The sequence below is a fragment of the Azolla caroliniana genome, unplaced genomic scaffold, assembly GCF_043228905.1.
Source record: "Azolla caroliniana isolate FFs.n. ecotype wild unplaced genomic scaffold, voAzoCaro1.0.p SCAF_7, whole genome shotgun sequence".
NCBI classification, from domain to species: Eukaryota; Viridiplantae; Streptophyta; class Polypodiopsida; order Salviniales; family Salviniaceae; genus Azolla; species Azolla caroliniana.
The window spans coordinates 9,893,797-9,917,102 of NW_028230442.1; the positions used below are offsets into that span (position 1 = coordinate 9,893,797).

General features: G+C 40.0%; 1 protein-coding gene across 1 annotated transcript; it reads left to right on the forward strand.

Annotated features, from left to right (window-relative positions):
- The first annotated feature begins 257 nt into the window (after positions 1 to 257).
- Positions 258 to 6,619, forward strand: LOC147861944 (shaggy-related protein kinase epsilon-like). The gene is made up of 13 exons (XM_087322075.1): positions 258 to 767; positions 1,732 to 1,926; positions 2,273 to 2,365; positions 2,500 to 2,559; positions 2,866 to 3,138; positions 3,253 to 3,327; positions 3,661 to 3,717; positions 3,810 to 3,950; positions 4,332 to 4,382; positions 4,758 to 4,853; positions 5,013 to 5,096; positions 5,551 to 5,650; positions 6,270 to 6,619. Exons 1-13 carry the CDS (start codon positions 705 to 707, stop codon positions 6,338 to 6,340), a joined length of 1,359 nt encoding a protein of 452 aa, XP_087178201.1. The 5' UTR covers positions 258 to 704; the 3' UTR covers positions 6,341 to 6,619.
- Positions 6,620 to 23,306: the final 16,687 nt, after the last annotated feature.

The following is a 23,306-nucleotide window of genomic DNA, read 5'->3' on the forward strand; positions in this document are numbered from 1 at the left end:
GGCATGCAACAAAGATGATACATACATGATACAGGTATGTATGTATGTATGTAGATATGGAGAGAGGAATTGGATGGGGCTGGCTGTATCCAGCTCTGTGCTTTCTGTGCTGCTAAAGATGATTGACTTCGTAAAGCAGAAGACTACTGACCTGTATTTTGGTGGGCCGTTTTTAAACATCTTCAAGAATTGTGGCAGACTCTGCGATCAAAATACCATTCTCATTCATTCATTCATTCATTCGCTCACTCAATCATTTTTCATCCGACTAACATTTACCCATTCTTTGTTGCTCCATCAACCCTAAACTGGATCGACTTTCCAAACTCTTACATTCTGTAATTAGATTGTGGCTCGAAACCTTTCACATCTTTGCAGAGGATCTTCTTCTCCTTTTCTCGAGGAATCCCCTGAACAACTTTATTTCAGATCAGATTCGTTTGAAGAAGAATCCTTCAAAACCTCATCACAGATCCTATTTTCAGAAAAACCGCAAAAGAATATAGTATCAGAGATTGGTTGAACGAAACCCTCTGATTCTTCCTCAAGAATTCAAGTTTGGGTTTTGATTGGAAGTCACCTGGAAACCTAAAGAGAAGAACTCTTACGAGATAATAAGGTTGTCAAAGTTTGAAAGAATCCTTTAGAATAAAGTCTTATAAGAGATATCTAAGATTAAAAAAACCCTCTGTTTCTTGAGGGCAATGCATATGATGAGACGATTGAAGAGTTTTGCTTCTGGGCGATCTTCATCAGCATCAGAACAGGTAATACTAATTCACACAAACAAATGTATACGTGCATATTCTCTAAATGGGTGCCTTTTTATTTATAAAAGAGATACTGTTTCCAGATTGGGCAATCAAAACGATCAATAAGAATATAATATTTCACATGTATGTGTGTGCACCTGTAATTTTTGTATCTCGTGCTTTTATTCTTTTGATTTATAAAGAGGTACCCTCTTCAGAGAAGCAATCAGGCAATGCCATTGCTTAATGGATATGTGTATGTACATTTGTTTGTATGTATGTATATACATAATCTTATACCAAACTCATTGACACATAGATGTATATGATTATGACAATGAAGTGAGAGAGGGTGAGAGAGAGCCGGTGCAACACTCATTTCCTTGGGTGGGTCATGGGCCAAATGGGTCATATTAGAGCCCATGACGAGACTCTCCGCAAGCTATACTCAGGCTTCTAGTAGTTTAGCTTTGATAAATAATAGAAGAAAAACAATATGAAGGTGTAATGGAAAATACATCCCAGCTCTATAAACCTATTTGGATCTTAGTTCCATTTTATAGCTGTTGATCATATTTTGCAAGCCTTAATCAAATAATGTGAGGAAAACATGAAGGCGTAAATGCAAAATCTCCCTTCAATATCATATATATTCTTGGATTAAAACAGCTAAGGAGGTACTTCCCATTGGATGTTTCAGCCAGGTATTATCTCTTTTCCATATAAGAACACTCTTTGTGAATTTTGCTATTCAGAATACATGCAAAAATGTAGTGAATAATAATAATGTTCGTTTTCATATATCTATCACCATATAATTGGCGAACAAATAAAAATGTAAGCTTCATGTATAATTATGAGTAGGAATCATAATTGAATGCTGTGCATGAAGATGATTGACAAAATCTACTCTCCTTGAGATGGGCTAGTGAAATGTACCGATTTCTCTTTTTAACTTATTATGTTTTGTGTCCTAAAGGCTCATACTGGAGATGGTGGTAAAAAGAGACCAAAGGTAGATCAAGGAAATGAATCAATGGATCAATACTCTTTAGATTCATCATCACGCGACTCAATACACATGATAGCTCCATATGTGAGAGAAGAGCAGCTTCCCAAAGGAATGCATGAAATGAAAATACAAGATGATGGATCACACGCTGATAAACATAAAGTAATTAATAATACCTTCAAAATTGAAGTGATTTAAGTAATTTTTGAATATTTGCTCATGTCATGAAAAAGATTTATTAAGATTATGAAAGAAAAATATTGAAGGTTGTCAAATTCTATTCTCACATAGCATACATTTAGGATATCAACTGGAAATATGAATTAAAGTGGAGTTTCATCTTTTATGTAAAATAAAAGAATGTTGATTGTTATTGCTCTTCAAATCTGTAATACTCGCGATCCAAGTTTCTACAAATTTTACATCCTGCATCAATGGCATGCCATGTAACTTTTACATCCTGCATCAATTCAACTAAAAGTTCACCTCCATTATGTCCTGGGTACAGGGAATACAGCCGAATGCTGTTGATGGTAGGGGACCGGAAACCAGTCATATAATTGTAACAAAAGTTTCGGGAAAAAATGGGCAACCAAAGGAGGTACAACCCTATGTTATGACCCATGATCTCTCTTTATGTGTATATATTGAATTTTCTAGTTTGAATGCTGAAGTGAATGTATTGTCTACCATATATTTCACTGATATAGAACCATGGAATCTTTAATTTCATAGACCATCAGTTATATGGCTGAACGTGTTGTCGGAACAGGCTCATTTGGCGTTGTTTTTCAGGTGAGCTTATAGACATTCAAAGAGAAAACTATATATCACAGTATTCATTTTCAGTTTTTTTTTGTGATGATAAATCTTCTATTCATTTGTTATTTCCTGAGAAAAAGCTTCAAATCTCAATTGTGATTATCATTTTCTTTCTGGGGAAAACACTCCTTGTTGATTTGGCATGTGGTATCAATTTCTTTCTGATTCATTTTTCTTGTTGCACTAAAGAAAAAACGTGTAATCTCATAAGAACAAAAGTTTATCACTAGCTTACAAATAGAATATATACATTAATATGTTTATTCTAATTTATTCTAGGCAAAGTGCCTTGAGACTGGTGAAACAGTGGCTATCAAGAAAGTATTGCAGGACAAGCGGTACAAAAACCGTGAGCTACAAATTATGCAAATGCTTGCTCATCCAAATGTAGTGGCCCTCAGACACTGCTTCTACTCCACCACGGAGAAAGATGAGTTATATCTCAACCTTGTATTGGAATATGTACCAGAAACAATCTATCAAGTTTCGAAACATTACAATCGTGCCAATCAGTTAATGCCCCTTATTTATGTGAAGCTATACATTTACCAGGTGAACAACAGCATGTTGATGGAGGAAACTTGATCAAATAAATTTGAATTTCTATTATTTACACTTTTCACATACTTTTTGAAATTAATAAAGTGTCTTTTATGCATTTGTTAGGTGTGTCGAGCATTGGTGTATATTCATAATGTTCTTGGGATATGCCACAGAGACATCAAGCCACAAAATCTCCTAGTAAGATATGGATATTATGTGTTTTCATTTGTCCTCTTATGTATGTATATTGCACACATGCACATTGATTGATATATATTTTCTTTGAGTGCACAAGCTATCTAGGTTGAACGTAAACATGTCTTGAGAATTGTCTTCTATAGTTTATTAGCTCATCTGATATAATGCCTTAAGAACTGGCTGTGTTGAATGATGAAAGCACATCCAATGAAATGCTCCATATTCTGTTTTACAAGCTTCATAGACACAATTGATGGCAGAGCCACATACAACCAATAGTTCATTGTCTTACGCACTTTGCATTTGTTGCATTTTTTTCATAAAAATTCACAGATAAATCCACAAACTCATGAGGTAAAGCTGTGTGACTTTGGAAGTGCGAAATTGCTGGTAAACATCTTTTTGATAAATTAACATTCAGGTTTTGTAGTTTTCTCTTTAATTGATGCTTATGCTGGTTATATGTATTTTATTCACTATAGATGAAAGGAGAGCCAAACATATCATACATTTGTTCTCGATATTACCGAGCCCCAGAGCTCATATTTGGAGCAGTGTTTTACACGACTGCTATTGACATGTGGTCAGTGGGCTGTGTTATGGCTGAGCTACTACTTGGGCAGGTATTATTATCCTTCTGTGAATATACTTTTTGTTTTAATATTATTCTCTTTATCAAAATAAGCTCAGTAAATACATTGCTGCTTATTATTTACAATAATTTGTATAATTGTATAAAGATGTATTCACGTGAAGCGATGCACTACATGCCACTCATTTCTCTATACAATTAAGCTTACTCATCAAGGCAAATAAATAATGATAAAAATATTTTTCTGACAATGTGATCCAAGTTTTCCATAAACTGGTTATTTCTCTTGAATTTTATTACCTTAAATGTTTTTAAAATACCAATAACAGTCCTAATATCTTTAAATCTTTATTGAAAAAAAAACTATACTCTTATTTCACCTTATATTTATTGGGTTCCTTCTCTTTTCCAGCCGCTTTTTCCTGGGGAAACCAGCAAAGACCAACTTGTGGAGATAATAAAGGTTGATGTCGATTATTTCAGTGCTTTCCGACGTATCCATAACTAAATAAACCCAAAGTAGATTGTAATACCATATAAAACCGAATTGAAAAGAAAAAAGGGAAAATCGTAATCTCTATTTTAAGATCAATTCATTTTCTATAATTATTATTAGTGTTAAATGGTTTATATGTCAGTAAGATATATCTGCAAAGAATTAAAAATTGGATTGCCAAGAGATTTAATGCATTTAAGAGTGAATGAATCCAGGAGAATTATTGAATCCATTTTAATCTAGTGAGACATAAATTTAAAGAAATTTATTTGAAATTTGTAATTAAAACATTCAAAGCATATTTGTGGTTCATTGTCAATTTCATTTGTTTCTTTTGTAAAGGTTCTGGGTACTCCGACAAGGGAAGAAGTGAAATGTATGAATCCGAACTATGCAGACTACAGGTTTCCACAAATCAAAGCACATCCTTGGCATAAGGTCTTACAAACCCTAAGCTACTTTTTCACCTATTTGTCATATGAGTTTGAGAGATTTACCTGGTTAGGTGTGTGTGATAGTTACCTGTTTAGATGTGTGTGATATTTACCTGGCAAGTTATATGTATTCTAATATGTTGATAACTGCTCTTTTATTTAGATTTTTACCAAGAAGACTCCACCTGAAGCAGTGGACCTCATTTGTCGGCTCTTGCAATACTCACCCAATCTAAGATATACGGCCGTGAGTATTACGTAAACCATTGAAACACGTAAATTATTGAGTGGTTGTGATCGAGCCCTTGCTAATATTGTTTCACACTTCCATTATTGAGTGATTTTGATTGAATGCTTCTTTTAATATCGTTTAATGTTGAAACCTTCATTGATAGCAGTTGAACACCTACCAATATCATAAATTAAGGTTGAATAGATTGAGCGATTGTGATTGATTATGATTGAATATTTATAAATATCGAATAATTGTGATTGTGTTACTTTATTTAATATTTGAATCATCCTTAAAAGCATTTACCATTTAACAATTAAAAAATCATTGTGTGATCATTTTTTGAACACTGAGGTGAATAGTTTTTCTGAACATTTATTTGTATAATTTAACATGTCACAGATAACAAGAAATTGCGATTGAAGAGTTATTAATTATTCCGTCTTTGTATGTATATGTCTATATATAGCTCGAAGCATGTGCGCATCCTTTCTTTGATGAGCTTTGTGATCCTTCAGTGCGTCTGCCAAATGGTCATCCTCTTCCTCTCTTTGATTTTAAACCCGAGGGTATGTAGCAAATCATCTTTTTTTTTCAATAATTGATACATAGCAAAATCTATCTTGTTGGGTATTTTTACCCATTTGTCATAATGTCTAGAAAAACATCCAAATTTTCAAAAAATTCTGAAATCCCTTTATAATAGTAATTTTTCTACTAATGCTATAGACCTCCCTCAGGGGTATTTTCGTAAATACCAAACAAGGTAGAGGTAAATAAAACTTTAGGGAAAGCAATGTGAGGTGAAAATCTACACGAAAATGAACAAACGAATAGTGCAGAAACCCTAGAAAAAAATAGTAAAATGTGCAAAAAAAATCCCTGACTGGAATGTTAAATGTGTGAAGTGTACGCAAAGCTCACAGAAGAATGTGGAATTTTCAAATAACTCATTACAGCATGCTAGAATGTTGAATGTGCAAGAACCTGTTCACATTTACAAAAAAACATGCAAAAATATGTTAAATAATGGAATAAAGAACCCAGAAAGAGGATGGTAAATGTACAAAACAAAAGACGCAAAAGAGTGTCAATGTGCAAATTTTGCTTCTATACAGTTGCAACATTGTAAGCTTCCAAATGTATTGGAAACAAAAATCTGAAAGTTGTCTTTAATGCTTTGATCAGAGTTGAACAGTGCAACGCCAGATTTGATTGAGAAGCTAACAAAACTAGGACACATTGCTGGCCACATATAGATCATCAACTTTTGATGACAGCCTCCACTTGGTATATATATATGTATATAGTATAAGTACTCAATAGTGGTAGTGAGAATTGAACTCTCAACCTTTGGCTATGATGTTTTATAGTTGTATGGTTGAGAAAATCAGCCCTATGTTTGATTCAATATTTACACAGTTCTGTTATAAAGACAACTTGTAGATATCAATCCCTTACATATGGGAAGTTTTGACTTTGATTGAGTATGTATACCAACGTTGCACACATAATAATGGATGGTGTATGTTGTGTTCTATTGTTGCAATTATGTTAAAACGATAAATCAATTCAAGCAAAATGACACTCAGTGTAGCCATTATTTTTTTTCTTATTAAGAATTATTATTTAGTAAAAAAGATCTATTAATAGTAGATTGATTAATAGTCTATCTTGTGGTTCGTCAAGTTGAATATCATCTTTGAGACCAAAGTGAAACATTTTGATAAGTGGTTTTCTAGATGCTCAAAAGTTTCGTTGATGAACATTGCAATTTATTGTAGATTGTATTAGGGGAAATGCTATACAAGAGGAGTTTGATACTTGGTTTCAAGAAAAATTTGGACAATTAATGAATCTCTTCATCGATGTGTTGATAGCTTACCTCATATTGAATTTGTTGTGAGTTATATTTTGTAGGAACTCAGATTGTGAAAAGTAGATGGGGTCTAGCATATAAGGATTAGTGTAGTGTACCCCTTTCGAGAAGGAGGATTTATTTGTTTGGTGTGAAGCGTGAGCCTTCACATCTCTCTCAAGCTGTGATACATTGGTGTTGCAAATAAACCTAGTTCATCAACAATATTCCATTGATACTTGTGCATGCTCCATGCCACATTAAGTGAATATGTGCTAATTCATCCTAGAAGAGATGATGTCCTGTTGATTGCAGAGTAAAGATTATATCTAGCGTAGAGGAATGAGCATGCTTTTGCCATTTGGAAAAAAAAATTGTTTATGTATTTCGATGTGTTCCTTGTCATACATATGTGAATGAATTTGCTACAACTCTCTAGAAACAAGGGCAGAGAGTAAGTATCCTTACTAAGGTTTGTGGTCGGAGGTATGGAATTACACTTCACTAGTCACAGATTGATATAAAGGTTAATCACGTAGATTGTATCTGATCGGCTGCTTGGAACAGATAATCAATGCATCGGTTGTGCCGGATGCAACCGATTGGCTTACACAATAAACAGAATGCTTAAAGGTATGTTCAAGAAAACATAGACACAATATTCCCAAATAGAAAATGTATTAAAAGATTTATAAACGCTTACAGAACGATCGTTTTTACATCATGCCCCTTTTTAGGAGCATGAACCGTAGAGACCATCAAGAAATTACCTATGATTCATAAAACAGTTACTAACTAACTATTTACACTTGGCATACTACTTCGGTTTCTATCCGGCTACTATTTGTATCGGCTATAACTTGTGTCAGCCTTTCGGCCCTTTCACACCTTGGGTTGTCCTGGTTGGCTAACACATGGCACTCCCGTGGGACAGTGCGTTGCACGGTTGAACCCACAAAAATCAGTTTCTATTCATCGTCTTCTAAGATGTGCAAAATGTTTGGCCCTGTTGGAGCCGATTGATCTGTTTCGTTGTCGATGAGGTCATTGTCACGCATCTCTCCTTGGACCTGCTTGTCTGTCATCTATCATTGTTTTGCTTCGATTAATAATTCCAAAATGCTCGGCTCTTCCAGAGACGATTCTACATCATTAATCAACTCTGGATCGTCTATTGGTTGTTCTTCCGGTGTTGGCTGATTGTCTGTGTTTGACAGTATGTTGTCATATTATGGTTGTGATTTCTCGGTTGTGTCACGGATGAACAGTTGGAAGATAGGGAGATGGGGAAGTTTATGACAATGAGAGAGAATATCTATTCCATGACTGGTGTTGATCCCCTTGATGTTAACAAGGGAGATCAACCCTTTTTATCATGTAGTGATGCATGATAAGCATGCCCATGCCAAGCCTTACATACTAATATCAAGCATACTATACCTTTCATGCCAAGTCTTACATATTGAGTCTTACATACTCAGTCTTACATACCACTCTTTATACAAAGGTTTAAATTCCAAAGTTTGTCTAGGAGAAATATATATATATACAAGGACCTAAGGCTCAAATTCGAGTAAATGTTCATGACATTATCCTCCCCTTAAGCGCCGACTTCAAGAAGGTGTGGGTTTGTGAGGATATCGGAGATGAAAATCACGAACCACTTTCGGGGCATTGAGTAAATTTCTAGCAGGCTCCCATGTGGCCTCAGAGATGGGATATCCTTTCGAGAAGACCAGATATTGGGGCTTCCGTCAGCTCTTGTGCGCGAGTCTAGAATGGTCTCGATTTCGTACGCATCCCCGGTTGCCAAAGCCACCGGGGGGGGTGTTGGCTCAATGATTCTTCCTGGAATTGAGGATGGATGATAGAGCTCAAGAAGTGATGCATGGAAGACATTCTGAATTAGGTAGTGTGATGGAACCGCAAGACGGAAAGCCACAGGGTTGACTTTGTCAATGATGCAGAACGGACCCAACTTTTTGTAATCAAGTTTGTTGCATGGGCGAGTTGTCAGAATATGCCGACGTAATAGCCATACCATGTCACCGACTTTAAAACCAGGTGTAGCCCACCGATGTCGATCAACCTTCTCTTTGTGTCATTCTTGAGCAATGGAGAGTTCTAGGGATAGGTCATGATGCACTTCTTTCATCAGACAAGCTCGTTCTTCAGCAGATGGATTCACAGAACCATCAGGGATACCTATGCTAAAGGGTGGGTGGTTTGCGAAGAAGGGTGTTACGCTAGTTGATGTGTGGAGAGTATTGTTGTAGGCGAACTCAGCAATTGGAAGAAATTTGATCCAATAGTCTTGTTGATAACTTATCATACATCAGAGATATTGCTCTAGGATCTGATTTACTCATTCCATTTGTCCGTCTGTCTCAGGATGGAAGGTTGTCGAAAATTTTGTGGAAATTCCAAGAGTCTGGAAGAGGTGTTTCGAGAAATGAGACAAAAATTGGGGACCACGATTAGAGATAATGTCATCTAGTAAACCGTAAAGGCACACAATATTCGTTAACAATAGATCTGTTGTTTCCATCCCTGAAATTGCTTTAGAACATGGAATAAAATGCGCCATCTTTGTGAACCTATCAACCACCACCAATACTAAATTGAATCCCTCAATGTTGGGAAGGTCGGTGATAAAATCCATCAAAATGGAGGCCCGTGGCCTATTTGGAATTGGCAGAGGTCGCAGTAGACCATAGGGACGATGATGTACTGCTTTGGCGCGAGCACATGTAACACATGTTTTCCTGAATTTTTTAACAAGTTTCCAAGGTTGTGACCACCAATAACTTCTAGAGATTAACTCCAAAGTTTTTGCAACGCCAAAATGTCCAACTAGGACTTCATCATGGCATTCCTTCACGATACGGATACGAAAAGGACCATCTAGGATATACATTAAGTTGTTCCGGAAAAGAAAACCATCCCGAAACATAAATTGGTCATGAATATTCTGTACCTCCCTTATGGTTGAGTTGTTGACTCGATTCTCCTTAATCTCTTTTGCAAATTTGTCATTGGTAGTATTTGTGGCTATTGCATTGAGTAATGATTCATCCGTGCCCATATAAGTTGCAAAGAGTTGAATCTGATGTGGTTGTAGGAGACAACGTGATTTCGAATTCCGAACACCGAGATAGGGCATTGACGTTACCATGTTGGGCACCAAGACAAAAAACAATTTCAAAGTCATAATCAGCCAAGAAGGTTGACCATCGCGCTTGCCTCTAGTTCAAAATGTGAGTAGTGGTGAAGTAGATGAGGTTCTTGTGATCGGTCACCACCTGGACACGGTGTTGGGCGCCCACCAAGTAAGGACACCGTTCTTCAAAGACGGCAATAATGGCAAAGAGTTATTTGTCGTAAATTGGGTAGTTGATCTCGGGGGATGTGAACTTCCAAGAATAAAAGGCAACAAGATGAAGGATCCCATTGTTATCTGATTGAGAGAGAATGTCACCGATGGCGAAGTCAGAAGCATCAGTTTCAATCGTAAATGGTTTGGTCAGATTTGGGTGTAGAAGTACCGAGCTGAGGTAAAAGCTTTCTTTACTGTATCAAATGCTAGTTGGGTTGTAGGAGTCCAGTAAAAAGGGGAATCCTTTCGAGTGAGTGCTATAAGTGGTTGCACAAATGTACAGAATCCTTGAACGAATTGACAATAAAAGTTGGAAAAACCCAAAAATGATTGCACATCCTTGACCCTGGTGGGTACTTCTCACTCTTGAACCGTCAAGACTTTTCTCTTGTCCATAGTGAGACTATCAGATGAAATGACATACCCGAGGAATTCAACTGAGGTTCGATCAAACTCACACTTCTCATATTTTGCTTAAAGTCCATGTTCCCAAAGTTTGGGTAGGATAAGTCAGACGTGCTTGGTGTGCTCTATGTAGTCCTATGTGAAGATACGTATGTCGTCGAGATAGATGACCACAAATTGGTCCAGATATTCTCGGAAGATATCATCCATCATATGTTGAAAAATGACAGGAGCGTTTGTGAGACCAAATGGCATTACCATGTATTCAAAATGCTCGTACCTGGTTCAAAATGCCGTTTTCCACTCATCTCCAGGCTTGATACGCACCAAGTTGTAGGCGCCTCTGAGATCGATTTTGTGGAATATACACCCAGTTCGAAGTTGGTTGAGGAGTTTGGGGATTAGAGGTAGTGGATAATGGTTTCGAATAGTGACTCGATTGAGCCCGCAATAGTTGATACATAAGCGTGACATTCCATCTTTCTTTTTGACAAATAATATAGGAGAGCCAGCTGGAGATTTTGAGTGGTGAATGAATCCCTTTGCGAGATTCTCTTCAATGTACATTTTGAGGGCCTTGAGTTCAAGTTCAGATAACCCATAGATAGGGCCAAAAGGAGGACAAACACCATCTTTCAAGTCAATTGGACAATCGTATGGGCGATGTTCAGGTAGGCGATCAACATTTTTCTTCTCAAATACAGCAAAGAAATCATTGTATTTTGATGGAAAAGAGCTAGTACATAGGGTGGTGTCTAGAGTGGGCATGACCACCATGTCTTTAGAATTAGAAATGGATGCAATCAACACTGTATCACTTACCCGAGCAAGAGTGGAAATTGTTTTCGAGGCCGAAGTGGGAATAACTATTGATGTTGTTTCTATTGGAGTAACCGTTGACACGGTTCTCCTTGAAGAGGAAATGGGAGTTGCCTCCAAAACATGAGTGGAAGCGACTGTTGGCGCGGTGCTCACCGGAGTAGAAACGGGAATCAGAGCAACCGTTAATGTGGTCCTCACCGGAGTAGGCAACCAAACAAATAGCAGAGCATTAGCTCGAGGTGAAGTTGATGGAGCGAGATCGCCAATCCATGATTGGATTGTGAGTCTCAAGCCATGATAACTGTAAGATGATAGGATGTCAAGGTGATGTGATGAGGTTAAAAATGATTTCTTCCTAGTGGGCTCCTATGTGGAGACTCAAGGGAAGTGTTGTATCTGTGATTACACTATAAGATAACGTTCGACCGTCGATCACTTCAACTGGAATCAAGATAGTTATTTTGTTGCTTGGAATGTTGTGTGTCCGTGCAAACATGATGTCAATAAAGCACGACGTAACCCTAGAATCCAACAAAGATTTTGTCTTTAGAGTGGTAGAGCCAAACTGAAGAGTGATCGGAAGCGTGAAGCTTGTTGTCATGGAAGTCGGTTGATTGGGCCCTTGACACAATTGTCAACTCTTATTGTCCAGATGCACAACCCCTATTGTACTAGAAATTGGAGTTTTATAGTGTTCTTAGGAGTACTCCTGAAGTTTCTAGAATGTTCCAGAGAAATCTGGAATATACATCAATTTTCTATAGTAAAACATAAATGAAAATTAAATCCTTCATATTACAATATATATTCTAATGGTTAAGACCTCGAATTATGTAACATAAGGTCATGGGTTCAAATTTTGCCATATCATGACACTATCCCCCCTTTAAAACGACGAGTGTTACGAGTCGTTTTGGATTGAGGACCCAATTTTTTTGGATATCGACGATGGAAGTCGTCAAGAAGAGCATGACCATTGGTCACATTCTCTATTGGTTCCCAAGTACACTCGCTAGGACTATATCCTAGCCAATCGACTAAATAGTAGAGCTTTTTGCGAACAATCTTGGAATCGAGGATGGCGGAAACCTCATACTCAGGTCCATCTTCAAGCTCGATCGGGGGTGGAGGTGGTTTAATATGACCTGGGATAGTGTTGTCCTGATAGGGTCCTAGGAGCAAACTATGAAACACCGGATGTATCTGTAGTTGCGGAGGTAGATCGAGACGAAAAGCGACATCATTAATTTTTTCGATAATACGGAAAGGACCTAATCGCCGATAATCCAACTTCTCGCATGAGCGAGTAGTCTTGATGTGTCGTCGTAGTAGCCATACCCGATCTCCAATGTAAAAACTGGATGGAAGTTGATGAAGATCCCCGTAAGCCTTGTGAGTTTTTTGAGCTTGATGTAGATGAGTAGATAAATCTGCTTGTATCTTGCGTATCCACTCCAAACGATCCTCTGCGCAAGGATTTGTGGGTAACTCTGGGGTTTCAAATACACACCACCGGGGGTGATAGCCCGTGTAAGCATAAAATGGTGTGACCTTTGTCGATGAGTGGATAGAGTTATTATACGCGAATTCGGCGAAGTGGAGAATATTCGCCCAGTCCTCTTGATGATAGCTTAGAAAGCACCAAAGATACTACTCCATTTGGCCGTCCGTTTGCGGGTGGTAGTCGGAGGATAGGTTACAAGTGACCTTGAGCATTTTGAAGAGGTACTTCTAGAATTTGAAGACGAACTGGGGTCCATGGTCGCGTCGTTGATGATATTATCGAGGAGGCCATGATGCCGACATACCTCACGCATGTTAGTTTCGCCGGTTTCTTCACTAGAGATTTCCGTAGTACATGGCTGGAAATCGACCATCTTTGTATATCGATCTACTATTGTCAAGATTGCATCGACTCCTGTTGGCCGGTCAGAAGAAGGCAAATGGGAAAGCAAAGATGAATCGGAGTCGAAGCGGATAAATAGATAAATAGAATTATTAGGAGGGACGGATCCGGTAGTTGTAACCGATCCGGATCCGAACCGATTCGGTTTCGGTTAACGGTTGCCTAAGAGCACCGATTGTAATCTGGCCGGATGCCTATAAAAGGATCCGATGTTTTGTAATGAAGTTACGAAGAATTAATATAGTTTTGCTTATGCTTATTGATCTTGTCTTCGTCTGTGCTTAAGTGTAATTATCATACGCGTGTATTAACATCCTATCCCTACCACCCCTTTGGAGAAGTGTCGGATAGACACCTGTGTTGCGGCTAGTCCTGTCATACATACAACACTATTTTGGCGACCACGATTCCTGCAGAGTGCAGAGGACAACCGGGGGATGGATGTCTAGACAAAATAACGACCACATCACCGAAAGAGGGAGACGCCACGCCGAACGGCAGCGACGACGGGAAGCCCTGCAGCAAGCCGTCGACGAGATCCGGCGCGATCGGTCATTCTCCAAAACGCTTCGGCAAATCGCAGAAGAAGCACTGCAGTTCCAGGTTCTACAAGCTTCCGACGAAGGCAGTAGCATAACCAGCCTCCAAGAAGCGGAGACACTACTACAGACTCTCGCCGGCGGTGACGGGGACGCAGCGGCATTTGCAACATTAGAGGCGGATTCGGATAGCGGGGAAAGCGTGGGATCCCGTTATAAAAGCAGCCACGAGAACAACCCCTTTGAGTCGGATTACTCAGCAACATCGGAGCCAGAGGAGGAAATAACTCTGGAGTTCGGTGACCGGCAATCGCCGAGGAGGGAGGAGCGGATACCAACACCACCCGCGGAGGAACCGCAGGAGCGGATACCAACACCACCTGTGGAGGAACCGCAGGAGCGGATACCGACTTCGGAGGAACCAGCGCAGGAGAATCAGTGGGACGACACGATGCCGTATCATTACCCAAAGTATCGGGATGAGCCCGACGGAGAGGCACATGTGTATGCATTCCTGCGAACATGGGAAGCCAACCACGTGTCCCAGAGACTGACGGAGCCCGAGGCCGACCGATCCAAAGTCGCCGAATTCGGCATGACATTAGAAGGACCGGCGGCCCGGTGGCACGCAAAGCACTTACCAGGCAGCTTCGCCACGTTCGAGGCATTGAAAACCCAGTTTTTATGCCTGTTTCATAGACGAGTGGAACAAAGGGAATTGGTCGGACAATTCTACACCACCCGGCAGGGAGAAAACGAGACGGTCCCACAATTTATCATTCGTTTCCAGACCTTGCACAGTCAATTAGCAAGAGCACCACCCGAAGAGGAGGCCAAAGCAGTCTTTTTGGCTGCGTTGAAAGAGCCACTTCGAGCGATGTGTGGAATCCTCGATTTCAGCACCAGCACAATGGACCAAGTCATTGATCGGGTCCTGGAAATGGACAAGACGAGCCCCTTCTTGCCGATGGGGGCGTTACACCAGGCGCTTCCGAAGGAGGAGGACCTCCAGTTCCGACAAGCCCTACAATGCACAACATGCCTAAATTCGGGGCACTCGACCGTCGACTGCACCCTGCGTGCACAGTGCATGATATGCAATTCTCGCGCCCACACAATGAACCGATGCGAGTATAACCTGTTAACTCGACAAGCGGCACCGGTCCGACACATAGAACCGCGCAATCGGGACCCGGAAGAGGATTGATTCCGGAGGGACGACCGCTACCGACGAGAACGCGGCGACAGATACCCCGATAGAAGACGCGACAGCTATGACCGAGAGGAGAACTGCAGGGATAGCTACCCCCGGGACCGGTACGACCGAGACGAATCCCCGGAATACGAGCGACGCAGAGAAGAAAGGCGGCCAGGGAACCGGAATTTCCGACGGAACCAAAGGCGTGGATTCTTCCGTAGAGAGGAGCGTCGGGAGGCAGCAAGGAATGACAAACCAGTAGCGGCACCGGAGAACCGACAAACCGAGGACAACCGCCGGGGAATGCCCCTTCCCCAAACAGGGGAAAAAGGAGAATCCAGCAACACGCACAGGGTGTACTGTTATTACTGCCGAAAAGAGGGGCATTACAGTAATCAATGCCCAAGCAAAACAACCGACAAGCAGCCGGCAGTCAACATGGTGACAGCCGAAGTACAGCAGGTTACCACGCGGTCGAAGGGGAAGGCCGCCGAATGGGAAGCCCAGGAAGCAATCAGAAAACAAGCGGCACAATGGATCAAAGAAGCCAACGAACAAGGTGCGGCGGAAGTAAGAGACCAAAATATGCCAAAGGATGAGGAAATCGTACAGCCAGGAGAAAACCCGACATGGCAAGCATTACAAGATTGTCAGATCGTGCTGCCGTTGGCACGGTTACTGCAGTTGGTGCCGCGGTTTACAGCAGACTTACAAGCCGCCGTGAGCAAACCGACGCCGACGCCAGCACCGGCATTTTTCTCCAACCCGGAGGAAGGCCCAACGGTGGTCGATACCAGTAGCCCAGCAATCACGACAATCGTCAAAGGGAAGGAGATTCCAGGAACAATTATTGACGGAGGTTCCGGGGTGAACGTCATCAGTCGACAGACATGCGACGACCTAGGCATCCAGGAGTGGGAACCATGCCCCTTCTGGTTACGCATGGCGGATACAAGCTCAGTCCGACCAACCGGTCTTATCCGGGACTTGGAAGTAACGATAGGAGGCCACGTATTCCGGATATCGGCCGTGGTACTAGAGCTGAATGTACAAGGCGCATATCCCCTACTGTTAGGACGACCATGGCTGCGAACGACGCATATCAAGCAAAACTGGCAAAAGAATATGATCACGTTCCGACGAGGGAAAACAAAGGTACGGGTAGCCACGCAACCACGGGTGCTCACTAGCAAGGAGGCAACCCCTTTATATGCCGAAAGCATCAACATGTTGGAGGGCTTACCGGATGAGGACGTTGATCGGTACCTCGAGGAACACCCACAGATCGTCCCACTTTTTGAGGTGGATATCACGGCAGCAGTAGAGCCGTACATCACAATGCCGGACGAGCCGGACAAAGCGGCGATCCGGGAACTACGCCAAGCACAGGAAGCCCTAGAAAGAGAAATGACGATATCCCAAAGGGTGAAAGCATCCCAGCTGGAAGAGGTGGACCTCGGCACAACAGAACAACCCCGACCAGTAAAAGTCGCGAAGGAATTGCCAAAGGAAACACGTTCGCGTTCACAAGTGGAAGGATCGCGCATAAATGGAAGGAGAAGGGAAATTTTAGGGGTTTTTCAATGATTTTACAAAACACATTGATACCAGTATCATACAAGTTCAAACATACTATGAAAAAGGTTAAAAATCCACTATTTTCGTGATTTAGAAGTAACTAAAAAAAGACGAATTTCAAAAACATACATTCTCAATTTATATCACAAACTTTACAACCAATGTTATTTTATAAGAAACGATTTTTGGGAAATCATAAGAATTCAAAACACATGATTTTATATTACTCGATTTGTTACAAGCGGAATGTAGTTACACTTAATAGCCAAATATACATTCATGATCACTCCTTTACGGAGAATCACTACTATAACTAATATACAATGACGATTCCTCCTCATCATCCTCGGATGTACCAATCAGTGCATTATCTTCGTCATAAACCAAATGGTTTGACTCTAGATTATATGTAGCAGATCTCGTTTGCCTTCGACTCGAGCCACCTTGTAGACCTGGTAATTTTTCTTTTATTATATCTATTGTTGACTTCCTTAATCGTCCGGCTTTTGTAAGTGTGAAGTCGTACACGATGATATCCACATCAGAGATATCAAGGGTCGAGGTGTTACGAATGTTTCGCTTCCTCTTCCTACCTCCCCTTCTTGTTTGGCATTCAATCATCTCCAATGTATACTTACCTGTAAAAGCATTTGCACTTCTAGTGTTGTACCAATGAACATTTATAGACTTGATCGTGTTATCTATTTCATGCATTAGCACTTCTAGAATTTTACCAACCCAAAATTGGTGGCCATGTGAGTTCTCATCAGCCGGCGTTGCAATCAACATCCCCGCGGTGAGCTCTTGCAAATTTCCTTGCCATCTAGCTTCGGCTGCTTTGGTCATCCTTGGTCCCACATAAATGTCTCTTTGTTGTGGATGGACCAAGCTGTCATTAATCGCATTTACTAGTCGCTCCGGACTTCTATTTACGCGATCATGTTGCAGCGACCATGTGAATGGCGTTTCCAAATTCCAATTATCAACAGATACACAATTGTCTATAATTTCTTTCTGATCACTATAAAATACATCCCACCATGACGTGTCTTGTTGTGCGGCATATTTCTTGGCGGCCTCAATATGTTTTCTTTTTTCTTCTAAGGCTTGGAGCCATGACCGTTTTTGTTCTAATACCAAGTCGCTCTGCAACTGTCCTTTCTTCTCAATTGGCATTTGCTTAGCTCCATGGACAATTGTACTCGGCATACAAAGTAATAACTGGCAACCACCTTCAGGTTCCCATGTTGTAGAAGATGAATATTGTTTAGCATACAAAAGTGTAGAACCACTTATTCCATTTTTCTTTATCAAAAAAATGTGATTGAAACTTATATTGTTTAACTGAGCAAGCACTTTAACATTCCCACCACCCCCATCTAATATATATCTCTTAAAGTCATATACCTCCTTCAAGTGTAACACTTTTGGGCGTGGTGTATATGCATCACAAATGACATCAAATAGTTTAGGTAAAGTGAAAGCATCATGCCGAGACAACTGTCTGGAGAATGTGCTAAACATCTGATCTATATGGTCATGTGTGTGGCCAACCAAAAGGAAATTGACTTTCACTTTCCTAAACAATTCTAGGTTGACCAACATACTTAGATAGCCAAATACAGTTGAATTTTTGTTCTCTCTAGCAGTATTGTCCAATTGAATGTATAGAACAGGGGGGAAAGGTTGTCCCCAAGACATCAAAACTCGGTGAATCACTGTAACTGTTAGGTTAGGGTCATTGTGAACATTGGGGTAAGTAATGAAGACGTGAGGTCGAACAGACCTATTATAAGCCAAGCATCCCACCAAGTGCATTTGAACAAGGCACTCATCATTGGCATCTTTGGGGAGCCTCCGCATATGCGGCAAGCATGTCTTCTTCTGGTCCATGCCATCTATCATTAAGCACATGTATTGTTCAGGCCTCTTCAAACACTTCTCTCTATGATGCATCGCCTTCCTTCGTTCTAAGGATTGTGCCTCACGATGCTCTTGTAGTAACTTCTTACTCGTATCCTTTTCCATTGATGTCTTTGCACCTTTAGCCAAACTTTTAAGATTTGCACAAATGGAGCAATAACCCATACGTACTTTACGAGGAATAATAACATTTGAAAACCGAGCTCTCCATAATCTTGTGAATTGGCTATAGGTGATAGACTTATTACGTGAGCCCAGCATTTCAGATCGATAGACATCATAAACTTCTCGACGGGTATAATTATCAGAAAGATGCATCCTACCTGTAGTGGGCATTACTTCACAATTTAACTGAAAGTAAGTTTTCATCCAGCCAATAGCTAGTCTTCCAATTGCACCTTTCATACTTGGAACCTCTTTACAATTGAGCATCTGATCCCCGCTAAGTAGACGTTGTTGTACTCTATGTAGCCGCATGTTACTAACACATAACACAATTTTGAATGCAACTCTACATATCTGTTGCGCATGGAAGATATAATACTCGAATGATACTTTGATCCCCGTACATTTGTCAGATACTAGTTGCATATGTGATCCGAGGTAAGTGTCTTGCTCATCACCGGTCATCGAAAAATAGTATCGCCTTAATTCTCGCAACTTTGATTTTCCAATCATAGACATACAACCACGGGCACAACATATTTTGTTGACATCAAATCCAATCTGTTTATCTGATGTCACCAAGCTAAATCTAGCCAGACGAATTCTTCGTGGGATTCTTCTAATATGCATAGGGCTCCCAGATTTCTCTTCCTGCATAGAGGTTGGTGTAACCTTGTTACAGTCTAATTCTCTGTTCTGACCATCGCCAATGTTATTCAATGTTTCCTGGGCACTTCCTTCATTCCCGGTATCTTTATTAATATCGTATTCTTCAATAGAGAACTCTTCACATGTGTCATTATTTGCATTCCCTGTAGATGAGCTCAGACAATATTCTTCGATAGAATATGGTGAGTCGGTCGAAAGACAATATTCTTCAATCGAATATGGTGACTCTGTTGATAAACAATACTCTTCAGTAGAAAACGATGGGTCTGATGACAAACAATATTCTTCAATCGAGAACGGTGAATCTTCACTCATGGCTTAAGGTCTAGATAGGGCTCTCTAAGTTATACTCCTCTCTAACCATATACTCCTCCCTAAACATAAACTTCTCTCTAAACAAAAGCCAAATCAATAGAATGTCTATATTATGTAATATTCTATTAAAATACAATACATCTAAAAATTATTTTTAATAAAGTAATTTAACTTAAATTATCAATCATTATATAAACTAGATCTAAATGATGTTAAATCAAGTAAAATATAAAACTAATCATTAACAAGCCTTGAATATGTTGGATTAATGTTAAAATCATTGGCTAATTAATGACACCCATTTTGATATAGAACGTCTCACTCATTGATTCTTTAAGGCTCACCATTTTAATTATTAGACTTATCAATCATTGGTTAATTCATGCCCACATCTTTAATACATAACTATTGAGAGTCATAAAAAATTTTGCTTTTAGTAATCAATCATTGGTACAAACTAACTATCCTCAAAGTTACCAACATTGGTTAAGATGACTATGGTTACTTTAACCATGAGTTCAATCCCTATAAATAGGAATACCTCATCATATTTCACTCACCAGAGCGTACAGAGCGTACAGAGCACTCAGAGCACACAGAGCACACAGAGCACACAGAGCACTCAAGGCACAAAGCACGAAAGCGCGATCTCCGCCTCCACACAACACGATCAACCATGTCTTCCAAGAGAGTCGAGCGCGAGGAGTCCAGGTAGGCCTCTGACACTGTGGACATTTTTGTAAATATGTTTCGTTTCCCGAAAAACTCGATACGGCGTATCGAGTTCATGTATACAATACAAATATTTATACACGAACTCGATACGGCGTATCGAGTTCGTGTGTAAATATTTGTATTGTATACACGAACTCGATACGCCGTATCGAGTTCGTGTTTAAAGTATAGGTTTTAAACACGAACTCGATACGGCGTATCGAGTTCGTGTTTAAAACCTACGTTTTAAACACGAACTCGATACGCCGTATCGAGTTCGTGTTTAAAGTGTAGCCTTTGAGAGAGAAAAATCGTTTACGGGGTGGAAATGTTATCAAATTGTCTGTCAAAATCAGTCTTTCTATGTTGAGTTTACTTACTTCTAAACAAATACAAGCTCTAATTATAGGTGTTTTTTGACCTACTTTAGCTTAAAATAGTAGAAAATGATCTACAAATTGCATTCACTATGGCAAATTCTCATCAATATAGGTTTAGAATCTATATAAGTCATATCTACTATTTAAAAGAATATATAACCCGTTTTACTTATTACGATATATATTTTCTAGGTTGAATAGCCATGCCTACAATAGATTTTTGAATATGTTACTGCTCCTAGAAACTGTTCTTCATTATAATAACAACTTCAATCTACGTAACTGTCTAACTTATGTTTTTGCATATACTTTTTTAAATAGGTCGTTTGAGAATCTGTCAGACCGACCCGTGAAGAAAATTAAGCTTCGCATACAAGGTTCTCCAATCGAAGCCCAGACCAAGGTAACTCCGGAGTCCATAAAGAGAGGAAAAAAGCTCCTATTTAACGAAGAGACAAAATCTCAGCCCCATAGTGATGTAAGCCAAAAGAAAATTGTCGCCGCTACTGGAGGCGAAGACCTTCCTGACCGAGATCTAACGGACAAGGAATGGTGTATGCAATATGTCGACTCAAAGAAAAAAGTCGTATTGTATACAGCAAAGAAGAAGGGTGAGGGGCAGCTAGGAAAAGAAACTCCATTTATGTATGGCCGAATTCTACGATTTGACTACGAAGATGCAGATTCGGCCAACATACTGGTAATGATAGAGTGCTCCAAGGGGGTACGCAAAGTGTTCCTTTCAGAAGACCTTTTAGTAAAGGAATCTTGTGGGCCTGAAGTGTTCAAAAAAGCACTTGATAACTCACAAAACCTGATTGTTACCTTGAGGCCTTATATACAAGGCCATGTAACTCTACGAGATGAAGAGACCTCCCACTTGAAGGCCACTAAAAAGGTATCCAAAGTCCAGTCAAGACCAGCCAAGAAGAAGACAACGAAAATGTCGGATACGGATTCGACAAGTGACAATGAAGAAGAGGATAATAAGGGGACGCCAGGAGCCGAGCTGGCCTCGGGTGTTTTGTCATCCGAGCAGAATAAAATAAGAAGAGAGTTAATGCAACGGAAGCTGGTCAGGAAAGGGCAAGTATTTAATTTGCCTATAACACACATCCATCGGCCCCCTATTGATGAAAAAACAGGTCGAAGACCACTTGAGATTAGAGAGCCTCATCGCATGCATGTTCAAAATCTCAAGAAAAAAATGAAAATTAATCCTCATGCCACAGTGGTGCCTTTTATTGTTATGGTGGATCCTGAAGAATGTGAAACCATTGAAGATTTTGATATCAGAAAGCATGATCAATATAATTATTTTGTCATTGGTGGATCGCATTCAGCAGAGGCACGTCGACAACTTGTCAGAGAACATCCAACCACTTTCTTCTTCAAGTATGCCGAGTGCAAAATATATGTTGGGCTCACAACCGAAGAGGCTAAGCTGTTGGCATGGGACCATAATAATGATAATGACTATAGGCAGAAAATGTCGTCTATTGAGCGTATCCGGTTCTTCCACCACGAGTATTTAGATGTGAAACAAAAGTTTGGTGTGAAGTTACATCCAGGCCTTCGACGTCAATGTCTGCATGAAGTCGGCATTGTGGTAGATGATAATGTTAGGTCCGATGGTCTTCGAAAGTATGAATCTTGGTTTCAATTGGCGTTTAGAGATGGAGAAGTATGGGACCTCCAAGATCAAATCTTCTCAATGTGGGAGAATAAGGAGGTAAAGGGTCAACGACAAAAGAAATGTAGGGTTGACCCTCAACTAGAATTAAAGTCACAAGCCGCCAAGAGAATTGACTTGACAATTGAAGAAGCGGCAGACGACATGAAGTTGTCTCTATGGAGAGCGATGCAAGGTATTAAGGACGAGCAGCTTCTTGTGTCCGTTTTGTCAAGGGTTGTGGCGAAAGATTTAAGCCTTGAAGAAATGGTCACCGAGTTCAATAAGTAAGTCTTTCAAATACTGAAATTGTAGTCTATCTGGTGTAATTCAAAGTTCTAATCTTGATTTCTAATTTTACAGTCATAAGGTGTACATGAAGATCCAAGAAGTAATGATGAAACAACTTGGATGTATAACTTGGGAACAAGTGACCGAGGATTATCCTCTAACGTCTTCGTATAAGGCGTTATCAGAGTATTTTATTGCATTCAAGGATTGGGTTAGTATTGATATTTTTTCATTACCCTTTCATCATATGTAGAGGTTGCGTAATAATACCTGATGTCCTATTGCTTCTATTAGAAACCGTGTCGAGGCAAGAAACAAGGAGAAGTTAAGGATATACACGATTTCCCTACATCCTTCCTTGCACATCTCGAGCGAGCTAGAAAAGAAAAGGATCGTCGCTTAGTCAAGGCGTAC